Below are 15,173 nucleotides of genomic sequence, written 5' to 3'. Positions count from 1 at the left end.
TTGATCAACAACATCAAGAAATGTGTGTTATGTGGGGCTTTGACTGGGTGAAATACATGTCCACTGTGATGTTTGGGTAACTACATATTAATTTAGCTCAAAGGGAATTGATTATGATTCAAAAGGGAATTTGAACAGAGTCGCTGTTTTACGGCTGTTCAGAGTCGGCGCCGTTCCAGGCAGTCCCTCCAGAAAAACGCGGCGTTTTTTTGTGATTGTTGCGGGCAAAAATCCTTGATTATGCGGCACGTTTTCTTAAAAAATGCGATTGAATATGCGGGATATTTATGCAATTTTATGCGATGAAATTGCGGGAACTTGCAAAAACTGCGGGAACTTGCAAAAACTGCGGGAACTTGCAAAAACTGCGGTTTGGTGAAAAAGAGAGAAAAAAGTGATTCCCCCAACACACTTATTGCCAGATGTAGTACTGTAAGGGGTGAATTTCGTTATTCTGGATTCAATTATAATTATAACATCGACTACTCCACCCTGGGAATCTCTCCCAGGGAAATAATGGTCAAAGACACCCAGGTCTGTTCCCACAAGAATAGAAAAAAAGATACAATATTTTATTATTACTGGGATAAAAGCTAAACACACAGACACAATTTAGGACACAAGGGGTTAATATGGCTTCCAAATCAAAACAAAAAAATAAACAAATTAGACAAATCAAAAGTAACACATCAGATGGCAAGGAGAAATAACCAACCTACCCCAATTCCACTTCACTACGCACTTCAAACGTACACTAATGGACTCATTTCACCACAAACACACGTGTATTCAGATGACACGTGTAAAAATCAGAAGAACAAAATCACTCAGTGAACAAGGGTACCCATTAACATGGACCTAGAGTGGTCAGCACTCCTTAGCCCGTCCAACAAAATTAACAAAATCAACATCAAATTGACACAAATCAATAAACACACACGCACACACACACAAAAAATAATACAATCAAATAGTCATAAGTCAAAATCAACTAAACACGAAAAAAAAAAAAAAAAAAAAAAATCAAATGACCATAAATCAAATCAAATCAATAAACACAAAAAAAAAGAAAAATTGATCAACAAAAATAGAAAAGCAACAAAATAACAGATGCAATCACATTACACCTGGTCCATCAACAATATACACACAACAAAATTTACTCCATAAGATCACGCAAACTCACAACCCTTAGTACCGATTTCTCACGCTCACACACACTCGTACATATACACACTCGCACACGCTTCCAACAATAAACAAACAGACCACATTCAAACCACTCACATCAACTTATAATTTCATCCACACAACAATCTAATGGTACCATACGAACCCCACAAACACAGTCCTCCAGTTTAAACAGTGCGGGGATGGCCAAACGGCCACACGGATTAATATTCGGGTCTCACAATCTCTCGATGTCCAGTTCACTTGATGTGGACTGGTCAGGCAGGCGAAAATGAAGTGAGGCAAGACAGAACGTCGCGGCAACGCGCGACCACAATAGTATACTCGAAAGAACGAAGACAAAGACCCAAACGGAAATGGGATTATGAAATCATGCAAGCCCGCATATTTTGCGCGCGGAAATCTGCAATTTATGCGGCGAAAGTGCGGCGTATTTGAAAAAATGCGTCCCCCGCATAAATATGCGGACTTTGGCTGATTATGCATGGAATCATGCGATCGCATAATCGCGTTTTTCTGGAGGGACTGTCCAGGGTGGCCGCGAATCCTTAAAAAGTCTTAAATTCTGTTGTCCTAAAATAAGGCCTTTAAATGTCTTAAATCTAAATCCAAGGGTCTTAATTTTTTAATCTTAATTTTAGAGGGAATTTCTCCACAGGGCTCGAAGTATTCCGGCACCGTGCCGGAAAAAAATCATATTTTAGAGCCTGCGCATGCCGTTTAATATTTTCGAGCCAATTTATTTCACCTACCAATCATATGAGAGGAACGCAGCTTTAACTAACGTTACAAGCCTATCAGAAGCAGAGAAGGGCGGGTCCTTGCAACACAGTATGATTGACACCCATACATCAATGTAATGTTAGCGTTGTCGGAGAAAAAAAAATGGAGTGCAAGTTTATGAAGCCTGGGGATGATGTCCTAGCAATGGATAAAGGACTCAAAAATAAATGGCGCTGGGCATGGATTGAAGAAAGTAAAGATGGCGAGCCTTTTGGCAGTTGGTGCAAAAATCTGAGAGAGCCCGGGGCTTGTTTCTGCACGATTTGCTCGAGGAAGCTACTGTATGCCAGCAGCGGTAAGAAAGTGCTTGCTCGTCATGATTTAGACTCCGGTCATAGAGCCGCTGCCCATGCACTCAAACTTACCACAACGAGCAACTGTTACAGCGGACACACCGTTGTCTATGACTGACCGTGTCTGCGATTTAAAAATACGTTTGTGCACATTTATAGCAGAACATGATTTGTCATTCAGAATTTCGCAGCCACTGGTCACCCTGTGTGTACAAAATTCCCCACCTCACGCATGCGTGGGTTATCGTACAGACTTGTCTGGCGCATGCGCAAAGAAGTTTTAGTTCAGCAGCGTCCAGCATAGTGAAGTAATACGGAGTTTCCCTGGACTTGTTTATTCCTTTAAAGTCTGCTTTTTCTTTGTGTGATATTGCTGTGCGTTAATAACTCAGTAAGTAACAATATTTTTTATCATTGTAGATTTGATTTAGAGAGTGTCATAGCATAATTCTGTTTATTTTACCTCAGGGAAATTATTGCATCAGTATTAATACAGTAGCCATAATGCCCACATATGTGACGAACTATTCAGTTGTTTGTTATTGAAGATGCTTATTCCTTTGGATAAGAGTGCTGCTCGTCGTGTGTCGATGTAAATAATTAAGTAAATAATTATCGGCATATTAATAACTGTTACAACAAGAACGTGAGAACGCTATAACAGCGCACACACACAGTGTAATTTGACACCGCTTGCAAGCCGCAGCGGCAGCAGCCTCAGTCTGTTTAATAAAGCTGAATTTAGTGCTCATAGCAGAAAATAAGCTCTTGTTTAGTCATGTTCACGATTGCCACAGATAGTTATATAGTTTATATACAGTAAATATAGTTGTATTTGTATATTTGTCATTTTATAATATCACATGTATACTTTTAATCTTTATTCTGTTCTCTAACAGAAACCACACACACACACAGACACCTAACTTGTGCATATCCACACAAACTAATAAACATTGAGATTGGACATGTTCACTCTGGAGTAGCTGCAGTTCTTTCTAACCGAAGAATTAGGCCAGCTGAGTTCCAACCATCCAACTGCGCACAGAATATCTCACAAATTGGTCCTTCGAGCCGGAGCGGGACATCAGCTGCGCTATGGCTACATCCAGAGATTACTACGAGGGAGAACAAGTGGCAGATCCTCGTCCAGGTTGTACTCGGCGGGTACCCACCTACTTGGAGGATTATGTTCTTGATTATCCACCTCTGAGGCATGATCATCTTTCACCAGTAGATGTCACTCAAGGAATACCTCTTGGAAGCCAGGACCCTTATAGGGGCTATAGTACTCCTGCTCCCAGGGACAGAGACTTTGAAAATGAAAAGCTGCATCATTTGGAAGCACGATGGGGAGATTTAAGCAGTGAGATGCGAGAGCTTCAAATCAGAATGGACAGTGCTAGACAGGCATCTTTTACAACTAGATCTCCCGTTTATGGACACTATCAAAGCCTTCCTCACACTGAACTCTGTAACATTGGATTACAACCTTCAGCTGTAGCATCATCCCCACACTATGAGGAAACTCTCTATCACGAGCCTCTTATGCAGCAGCGCCCACAACCAAGCATGCAGCCATCCAATATAGCTCGTGTTGCTTCTCTGCCAGGGCCACAGCATCAAAGTGTGTTTCCTGAATTCCGACGGTCTGACTCATGGCCCCCCACAGCTAGTCAGCCTGTTCATCTTCAGGTACAGCCTCAGGTACAGTCAAGTCCAGTGCAGCCTGCACCAGTCCGCATGCAGACCCCTTATCAGTCAGCTGTGGTACCGCCTGCGCATTCTTATGTGCAGCCCCAACGTCAGCCAGTTGCTGCACAATCTGCTCCTGCCTCACTGCCACCACAGCATCAGCAGACAGCGCCAGCTCAGCCCGTGTCAGCGCAACCAACAATGGATCCGCATCGCCCTTATCGACCACTACCTCTTCATCCATGGCCTGGACCACAATCACAGCATTATTATCCACACACTGTGACGCCTGGACTGATGGAAATGGCCATTGCTTCCTCCTATGGCATACCCAAACCAAGGCTGACTGTATTCTCCTCAGGGAAAGAGAGTGATTTCCTGATGCTCAAGAAAGGTCTGGATAGCATCCTTGGCCCACACAGACATCTAACAGAGGACTATAAGTATCAAGTGCTCTTGGATCATTTGCATCTTCCTGCTGCTTACCAGGTTGCTAAGAGGTATGTCAACAGCTCATATCCCTACACCAGTGCCATGCAGGCTCTTGAACAGAGATACGGTCAACCAAGACAGTTAATTCAGAGCGAGCTGAGAGCTATCCTTAATGCGCCAGCTATTCGACCAGGTGATGCACAGGGATTTGAGGACTTTGCAGCAGCTGTTAACACATTGGTTGGCATGTTGAACACAACGGAAGGGCCCTCTAGATACGAACTGCAGTGTGGTTCCCATGTTGACACTTTAATGACCAAACTGCCAATCAGCTACAGAGACTCCTTCATAGAGTACTGTCTCAAACAGCACATCATTTTGAGTGGCAGTTCCAGAACTTACACATTGCCAGAATTTGCTGAGTGGCTGGAAAGGAAGTCTCAGGCCATTCAGATATCTCGACGGGTAGCAGGGCCAGTGCATACAGAACCCTTTCGGCGAGAACAGAAATCCCTTCCTCACTTTAAAGCCAAGTCAGCCACAATTCTCACAGGCAGTGAACAACCTAAAGCCATCAGTTTGCCTTCTAGCCCCTCCCCAGACTCAGAAATGGCAGTTACAGCTAAAAGGCGGGATCGCTTTAAGCCCTTTTGTCCCTTCTGCAACAACCATGAACATTATCTCAATGCTTGTGCAGCTTTTTGCAGGTTGAACCACACTCAAAGAAGAAGCTGGATAAAGGAGCACAATAAATGCTGGAGGTGTGGACGAGGTCACAAACCAGATAGCTGTACTCTTAAGAAAGCTTGTTCTACATGCGGAGGACTCCACCTGCCCATTCTGCATGAAGTTGCAGTCGCTGTGGAGAATCAGAGCATACTGACGGTGAGCGCAACCAATTCCCAAGTTTACTTGGATCAAGTCAGTCACTCAGGCAAAGTCATGCTGAAAGTAGTCCCAGTGAGACTTCGCAGTGGAAAAAGGTTTCTGGACACTCATGCGGTGTTGGACGAAGGGTCTGAAAAAACAATCATACTACCTGCAGCAGTTAAACATCTGCATTTGGAAGGACCTGAGGAAGTGTTGGCTCTTTGAACAATAAGACACGATCTTGTTCAGCTGAGAGGAAACACAGTCTCCTTTGAGGTATCAGCCCTGTCACACTTAAATTTAAAACACCAGATTCAGAATGCTTTTACAGCTGCAAGTCTCAATCTCGCTGAACAGTCTTGTCCAGTGGACATGCTGAAGAGGAAATATGGATACCTCAGGGACATTCCTTTACAAGGCTTCACCAACGTACAACCTCTGCTGCTCATAGGATCAGATTATCCACAGCTAATCACACCAAACTGCCCAATCCGTATGGGTCCGCTTGGTAGCCCGATAGGAGTACGCACGCTGCTTGGCTGGACAGTTCAAGGACCAACAACCTTTTTCCAGCAACCCTCAAATGTAAGCTCATGTCTCAACACCACATTCCTTTCACCTATACAAGAGTTACGTCAACAAGTTGAGCGGTTGTGGCAGCTTGACCTACTGCCACTGAGAAATGAGAAAGAAGTAGTCCGTTCCAGACAAGATAAAGCTGCACTTGCCATGTTGGAACAGAAAACGGTACGGGTAATAGTTCAGGAAGTGAATCGCTATGCTACTCCACTACTGCGAAAGGGGGATGCACCCAAATTTCAGGCATCGCCAAATGCTGTCATGGCTCTTTTAAGAGCCACAGAACGCCGCCTGATGAAGGACAGAAATCTTACAAATGTGTATAACAAGGAGATACACAAACTTGAGGAGGCAGGTTATGCAGTACGAATAACCAGTGCAGAAGCAGCCAATTCCGGTGAGTCATGGTATGTTCCCCACCACATTGTGCATCACAATGGCAAAGACCGGGTGGTGTTTAACTGCTCTTTCAGCCACGAGCAGGCAAACCTGAATGACAATCTACTGCCTGGCCCTACTCTTGGTCCACCACTACTGGGAGTCTTGCTCAGGTTCAGACAGTATGCTGTTGCCATAAGTGGAGACATATGAGCCATGTTTCACCAGATCAGACTGCTACATGAAGACCAGCCACTGCTCCGCTTTCTCTGGAGAGACATGGAAAGAGAACGCACCCCCGTCATCTATGAATGGCGAGTATTACCATTTGGGACCACCTGTAGTCCATGCTGCGCCACATATGCTCTCCAGAGGCATGTCAGAGACAACACTGATGGCAACGATGAGGTAGTTGAGTCTGTCCAGCAGTCTTTCTATGTGGACAATTGCTTACAGTCACTTCAGTCTCAGCATCAGGCTAAGAATCTCATTGACAAAATGAGAGCATTGTTGACAACTGGGGGTTTCGACAAAAGGCAGTGGGCTAGTAATGTTCCTGATGTGATAGCTCATCTACCCACTGAAGCAAAGTCAGAGAGCTGTGAACTGTGGTTGTCAGAAAATAAAACTGATCCTCAAGAGTCCACACTTGGCTTGATGTGGCACTGTTCACAAGACACTTTCGGTTACAAACACAGACCCGTCACTACAAATGGTGAAACCTCAATGAGAACTGTTTATCGTATCTTGGCGAGCCAGTACGATCCACTCGGATACATCATCCCCTTTCCTACAAGGGCCAAAATCCTGGTGCAAACACTATGGAAGAGGGTTGGAAGCTGGGATGAACCTCTGCCAGCTGACCTCCTTTTACAATCGCAGGCATGGGAGGAAGAGCTTCCAAACTTACAAAAAATAACACTGCCTAGGTGTTACACACTAGCATGCAACAACACCTACTCCACTATCGATATGCATGTTTTCTGTGATGCTTCAGAGAAAGCATATGGCTCTGTGGCATATTTACGGGTAGAAACAAATGACGACATCAAAGTGGCTTTCATCATGGCGAGGTCACGTGTGGCACCTAAGAAGCAACTCTCCATGCCACGCCTTGAACTCTGCGCAGCGTTATCTGGAGCTCAGCTTGCCAAAACACTTAACTCAGAACTTACTCTTAAAATCAGACAGACAGTCATGTGGTCCTACTCAACAACCGTGTCTATCCCGCACCTGCAGATGGAACCAAGGTCCAGAATTTTTGCATCACTCTCTAGACCACTGGCCAATTCACCCCTCAGGGCCAGTTGAAGACTCAGAAGAACTCCGCAAATCCTCATTTTGCGGTAACGTCTCAATCAGTCATGCCTCTTCACCTAAAGTAGATGACTGCAAATCATGGGACGACCTCATCATGGCCACGTACCAGTCTCTGCATGGGGCGGCAGCACCCCCTATGTCTGCCACAGAGTGCATAGAGACGGAAATAGTTGTCTTGAAACGTGCACAGACTGAAAGTTTTCCAGATGACGTGCATGCCCTCCAAGCCAACAAACCTGTGCATCCGAACAGTCGATTAAAGTCCCTTGCTCCAGCACTAGACCCTGATCTGGGCCTGATTAGGGTTGGTGGTAGGTTACGCAAAGCTGCAACACTACCAGACGATACAATTCACCCTATTGTGCTGGCACCAGAACACCCCATAACAAAACTGTTAATCCAAGACTTTGATAACCGCCTAATGCACGCAGGTCCTGAAAGAGTCTTTGCCGAGATAATACGAACCTATTGGGTTCTCAGGGGCCGCCAGATGGTCAAAAAGCACCAGAGACAATGTGCTGAATGTAGGAAATGGCGTGGCAAGCCTGTTATACCTAAAATGGCTGACGTGCCTGCGTCCCATTTGAGAATTAATCAGCCTCCATTCTGGTCGACAGGGGTTGACTGTTTTGGTCCCTACACAATCAAAATCGGTCGACGGCACGAAAAGAGATGGGGCATAATATTTAAATGTCTCACAACAAGGTGTGTACATCTCGACTTGCTATGCAGCATGGATGCAGATTCCTTTTTATTAGCCCTCAGACGCTTCATAGCAAGGAGAGGAAAGCCCTTTGAACTCATCTGTGACAGAGGGACTAACTTCAGAGGGGGAGAGCGTGAGCTCACTGAAGCCTTTGCCGAAATGGAACCATCCCTCAGAGAGCAACTGGCCAACCAAAAAATTTCCTTCAGATTCAACCCACCTCAAGCGCCTCACTTCGGAGGAGTATGGGAGAGGGAAATTAAATCGGTCAAAGCTTCCCTCCAAACGGTTCTGAAAGATCATACTGTCTCTGAGGAAGTCCTTAGCACAGTGTTGATCGAGGTGGAAGGCATCTTGAATTCGAAGCCTCTGGGTTACGTATCATCTGATGTAGCGGACACAGACCCTGTTACTCCTAATTTGCTGCTTATGGGGCGGCGAGACGCTTCCCTACCTCAGGCGGTGTATGGACCCAGCAATCTACTTGGACGGCGTCGCTACAGACATAGCCAAGTGATAGCCGATCACTTCTGGACCCAGTTCCTCAGAAACTACCTACCCAGTCTTCAGCTTCGACAAAAGTGGCAGAATATCACTCCAAACCTAGCAGTCGGTCAGGTTGTATTGATTGCAGATTCCCAACTTCCCAGAGCCCAGTGGCCAGTCGGTAAGGTAACCAGAGTCCTTCCAAGTGATGACGGTGCAATCAGAGCAGCTGAAGTGGAGATTAAGGGCAACACATACATCCGTCCTGTAGCTAAACTGATTGTGCTACCGGAAATGCCTGAGGATTAGTTCGTAGCACCAGAAGCCGGGACATTTTGTGGATTTACAAATTTCCTGTGTAAATTTGTGGGGCGGCTGTACAAAATTCCCCGCCTCACGCATGCGCGGGTTCTCGTACAGACTTGTCTGGCTCATGCGCAAAGAAGTTTTAGTTCAGCAGCGTCCAGCATAGTGAAGTAATACGGAGTTTCCCTGGACTTGTTTATTCCTTTAAAGTCTGCTTTTTCTTTGTGTGATATTGCTGTGCGTTAATAACTCATTAAGTAACAATATTTGTTATCATTGTAGATTTGTTTTAGAGAGTGTCATAGCATAATTCTGTTTAGTTTACCTCAGGGAAATTATTGCATCAGTATTAATACAGTAACCATAATGCCCACATATGTGACGAATTATTCAGTTGTTTGTTATTGAAGATGCTTATTCCTTTGGATAAGAGTGCTGCTCAGCGTGTGTCGATGTAAATAATTAAGTAAATAATTATCGGCATATTAATAACTGTTACAACGAGAACGTGAGAGCGCTAAAACAGTGCACACACACAGTGTAATTTGACACCGCTTGCAAGCCGCAGCGGCAGCAGCCTCAGTCTGTTTAATAAAGCCGAATTTAGTGCTCATAGCAGAAAATAAGCTCTTGTTTAGTCATGTTCACGATTGCTTCAGATAGTTATATAGTTTATATACAGTAAATATAGTTGTATTTGTATATTCGTCATTTTGTAATATCACATGTATACTTATAATCTTTATTCTGTTCTCTAACAGAAACCACACACACACACAGACACCTAACTTGTGCATATCCACACAAACTAATAAACATTGAGATTGGACATGTTCACTCTGGAGTAGCTGCAGTTCTTTCTAACCGAAGAATTAGGCCAGCTGAGTTCCAACCATCCAACTGCGCACAGAATATCTCACACTGTGTAAAAACTAGCAGAAGAGTCCAGTTTTTTTAAGCACTTTAAGCTCTTGTAACTTTATGTTTGTTATAGTCGTCAATATTTGAAGTAAGTCCTTCTGTGCAGTTTCTCTCCAAACCCCCCACCCCCCAAAAAAAGTTCAGGCTCAGGATTTTTTTTTACTTTAACCCCTGTCTCCATCAATAAAATGTTTTTTTTTTACACTTTGAAAAGGAAAAGTTTATCGTTTTGAGGAGAATCTCCTGCGCAGGTTCTGAATCTGTTCTGTAGCTAGACACGCGCTTGCTTGACAACGCCTCAGTGTTGCCAGATTTAGCGGGTTTCCGCCCGATTGGGCTTGTATTGTGTAGTGCTGTGCGTGTGTGTGTGTGTGTGTGTGTGCTTGAGAGAGAAAGTATTGTTTGTGTGTGAGAGTATTGTGAGTGAGAGAGTATTGTGTGGGTGTATGTACGAGTGAGAGTATTGTCAAGTGCTTCAAGCAGCATAAGTGAGCTTACATTTCAAGTGTTTGTGCATTCACATTGTTACACTGTTACATTGGATTCAAATTGTGTGAGTGCCTTGACATTGTCATGGAATAGAAATTAATTTCTTCTTCTGGAATAATGTTTTCTGTTGAATATTCCCAAGAACAATCAGTTAAATAAAATAATAATTTAAAATATCCTCATAGTTTTGTGCTTGACTTTTGCGGGACTTTCAATTTGGTCTTAAATTTTGTTTGAAAATGGTATTAAAATGTCTTAAATTTAACTTGGTCAAACCTGTAGACACCCTGCATTCAACCTTACTCTGCTATCCAAGAATTTAGCACAATAGCAAGATCAGCAGTTTAAGACATTATCTTGTGAGCACAAAACACCAGATACTTCTCTTTTCTATTAAAATTAAGATTTTATTGGATAAACCGAAGACATACAAACTAATCCAACACAAACACATGCACACGCACGAAGAAGCGTGAACGAGTAAGAGAGCATCGCTAAAAGCTAGAACTAAAAGCGAAATTTTATGGTGTCCTGAGTATTTAAACTCAGCGTTTGGACACATGCCAACTTGATGCACCAGGGCATCAAATGTCAGATTTATGATGGGGCCTCTTGTGGAATTTGGGTCTGTAGAAGGGTTTCAAACTTCTAATCGAATCGTCTGAATTGTCTGATTCGCGCTGAGACGCTGCACCACTATGGGTTTTGGGAAAAGCTAAACAAGTTTATTGTGCTTTGGCTACAGTGGGAAGTTCTGATGTGGATAAACAACTAAAGTTCACTAGTTTCGTAGCTTTTTCCAGCTTTGAGACACTTCCTTGGTGTTTCCCATGCTCTTTTTCTAGCAAAAACTCACTCATCAATAAATGAAAGTTTAAAGTGAAGACCTAATTATTTCACAAGTCCATTGTTTTTGAATTTCTGTGTCACTTTTGCTATATTTTCATAAAATAGGTCCCCTATGAAGAATGTTCCCAGTAGGTTATTTTTAGGTTACATTTTTTGGGTACATTTTAGGCTACATTAGGTAGGCGGGTCCACCACCTTCTTGTAGCCAATCAAGCGGCATCATAGTGAATAGTTTGGGAGAACTTTCAGGGAACCTTCTAGGAACATAAATAGAATGTTCCCCTTTGTTTAGGGGAACATTCCCAGTAGGTTCCAGGAACGTTCCTCTAACCTAAAGAAAACATTCTATTTCTTGGGAACATTCTGGGAACCAAAAATTGTTAGCTGGGTGAGCTATGTTTATATATAAACTAACCGTAACGATGAGGCCATAATTATTGGCTCGAATACATTGGCTGGTGATGTTTCTTTACAGATTCAATGACGTTTAAATCAAAAGCTTTTATTTTGAAATCGCGATGTGAAAAAAACCGCCCAGAAACATGGATGTATTCTCCTGTGTTTATTTCAGGACAATTTCATTGCAAACGCTTTATATTGTGTTTGTGTTGTGGATTTTTATTGGTCAAAATGTGAACTAATCAAGCCATTTAGGTATCAAATGAAGCTACTATTATAATCATGTATTGCCTGTGTTTGAGAAGGCCCACATTAGAAAAACATAGCCGTCTGGGAATGTGCAGACATAGCTTATCTGCCTTATCTGCACGTCCTGTTGTGACCTAAATGAAAGATATATGATGGGGCCCCTTCCCTGACTGAGTGGTGGCCCCCCAGTCCGTTTCCTGATACCGGACTTAAGGAGAACCATATGTGTGGAATGTTAGAACACGCCTAGGAGAAACGCTATAAAGGAAGAATGCCAAACAGAGACCCGACAGATTCTCCTGCAGAGGGTTTCTCATTCTTTGTTACTTTGTTAATAAAGTCTTATCTTCTGGCTTCAAAACCCCAAGACTTATGTGATCTTTCAAAGCAGCGAGGGGAAAACCACTTCATTTGTTGGCCACAAACATAATATAAACCTCAAAATTGGTAAGACACATTCATTTAAACTTTTTGAATAAGTTGATAAGTGTAAACTTTTAATTCTGAATCAATTTAATCAAATTTGATTCCCAATTGAATCATTTGAATTTGATTTCATTCCCTACAGTTATGATTTGATTTTCTTGCTTTTATTCATTTATAATAATGTATTCATTTAATCATATAATATTCGACTTTCTTTAAGTACCCAGTTCATAAGAAGTGTCTCTTATTATTTGATGCTTCAGCAAAACGATTACACAGATCTAGAGATCATTCCTGTTACAACAAACACAATCTAAAACAGCCTGAAGCTTTATAACCGTCAGCATTATTAATGAAGTATGAAGAATAAACACCAACCTGTTTGTTGTTCAGTATCTTCAGTGTGTTCTGGATCTCTCATCTTCTCTCTGTCCTCTTTAATAAACCCAGATTTGCAGATTTCAGCTCTTCCTGATGATTTGATTCTCGTTTTTACTTCAGCAACAACTCAAAGAGGCATTAAGTGACTCACAGTTCTCCATTACCTCTCTTTATACAAGTATAAATGGTTTTACAGCATTCAAACTGAAATATATAATGCTGAAACTGCAGCTTCATGCAAACTCAAAATAAATGCATTTCTCCACGTTTACACTTTTAACACCTTGTTTTCGCTCAAATACGGCCAAAAGCAGTCTGTAAACAGTGATTTGCACACGAAAACCACAGTTTTAACAAATGCAAAAACGGATTAACTGTGTAGAACTACTCTATGTAAAAAACAAACTGTTGCAAACGACTAAATGCCGTAATAATCCGATAAGTACTGCTCCGTCTTTCTTTTATCTTAGTTTTTGCACGATTCTCTCTCACTGAGTTTTTCAAGCGTGAGGGGGCGTGTCCACCACCTTCTTGTAGCCAATCAAATGAGGCTCTCGCGGACTCTCCGTTTACTCTAATCTGATTGGTTCAATAAACACATCGCACGGCCAGAGCCATAGAGAAAGAGAGTTGCGACACGCTTTGATGTCGCCGCGGCGCGGTCACGTGGTTCATGGAGCTCTCAATAGCTCCAAACAACTCCGCGCTGTCAATGTGTTTGAATGGGGTTAAGTAGGATAGACAGCAGTTTTACTATATTTGCAGCAATTTCGACTAATTATTAAGACATAATGTGCATTGATTGTGTATTGAAAACTACTCTGAATACGATTTACAATCGCATTTTATTCTGGGGAGTGATAAAGAGACATAATTAATATGTTCTCATACTCTTTGACAGTCAAATGTGACCAAAAGTGTAACTTTTATTCAATTAAATAAATGTAATATATAGTCCAGTTCTATTTAGTTAATATTTTGAGGAGTTTACTAAATAATATGTGCAATAATGATCCTGACCATTTAAAAGATAACATTTTCTAATATAGTATTTATATTACAGTTAGTGTAATATTTAAGGTTGGATGTGTATTTGGACATGATCAAACTCTTTTTTTTTTTTTTTTTTTGATAAACATTCATTTTTTTATATGTTTCGATTTAACGTTAAATTAAAAAAGTAATTTACTGGTGTTATTTTATGATATTCAAATATACAACATAAGTGAATATTATAAAAAGGCAAGCAAATATGGCATTTAACATCATAGAAAAGATGAAAATAGTGTTTAAATAAACACAAGGCAACCGATTGCGTTCAGCACACATTTTTATCGTATTTCTCGAATGTGAAACTCATTCAATCTCCTACAGAGAAAGACAGATTGCAGAAAGACTCAAAAAGTAAAAAATATGACAACTAGTATCCGGTTATGGTCGCTATTACGGTTCTCACGTTATCTAACTGCATTTACAGTATAACTGTTTATTTTTTTAACGATAAACATTAACTATAACACGCTTCATAAAATACCACTACTGGCCAGTTTTTCGAGCGGTCAACTGATGCGTTAAAGCGACTGTGTTTGAGAAGCGCTGAAATGAATGGGCTTCTATGGAGGAACTATTGGTTGTTTGGAACTACTGGCCGCTTCTTTACTTCCGCATTCCTCAGTTCCTATGGAAGCCTATGGGAGAGTCGCAACTCTGTTTCTCTATGGCTATCGCTGCAGGTGGAATGGTACTTTTAATGTACATATACATTAAATATAAATAAATAAATAAACACATGACAACTTAATTAAAACAATTTTTGTTTTTGATTTATTTTAGTATTTTAACAGTAAAAACATTATTATATTGAACCAAATTTTAGTTAAAAAAAAAAATGGACATATGTATTTCTTAGATATTTTAAGGCTTCAGTGTAATGCTGAAGGTCATTTTTCAATAATGTAAGATTAGGTTTCTGTGGGGCTCTGGCTACATAGTGCCACTAGAGGGAGTAAGACACTGAAGGGCCATCTAGTTGTTTGCATGTAATGTTGTTCTAGAGTTTTCAGTAAAAGCAGGTCAATATTTCTCTCCATATAGTGGACTTCTATGGTGCCCTGAGTTTGAATTTCCAAAATGCAGTTTAAATGCAGCTTCAACTGACTCTAAATGATCCCAGCCGACGAAGAAGTGTCTAATCTAGCGAAACATTGTCTTTATTGATTTTAGGAACTTTAACATGAAAGGGAGGGGGGTTGAAATAAATAAATAAATAAATAAAGATGCATTAAAATTGCATGTAAATATTTTTAAAAATATGTACATATACAAAAACCCGTAGAAATCAAAGCAATGGTACAATAATATCATAAGGTGATACATATTAAGCCAAGATATCCAGAGAATAGATTTGGATCAGCTTCCTT

General features: G+C 41.5%; 1 protein-coding gene across 1 annotated transcript in view; it reads right to left on the bottom strand.

Annotated features, from left to right (window-relative positions):
- The window catches only part of LOC141327925 (uncharacterized), a 123,988-nt gene that overhangs the window by 29,512 nt on the left and 79,303 nt on the right, over positions 1-15,173 (bottom strand). Inside the window, 1 exon segment of the mRNA XM_073835377.1 lies at positions 65-80. Within this exon segment, the coding sequence (XP_073691478.1) occupies positions 65-80 (16 nt within the window).

This window comes from Garra rufa, chromosome 1 (assembly GCF_049309525.1).
Source record: "Garra rufa chromosome 1, GarRuf1.0, whole genome shotgun sequence".
NCBI classification, from domain to species: domain Eukaryota; kingdom Metazoa; phylum Chordata; class Actinopteri; order Cypriniformes; family Cyprinidae; genus Garra; species Garra rufa.
The sequence above is the reverse complement of the archived record's forward strand: the minus strand, read 5'-3'. Positions and strand labels throughout refer to the sequence as shown.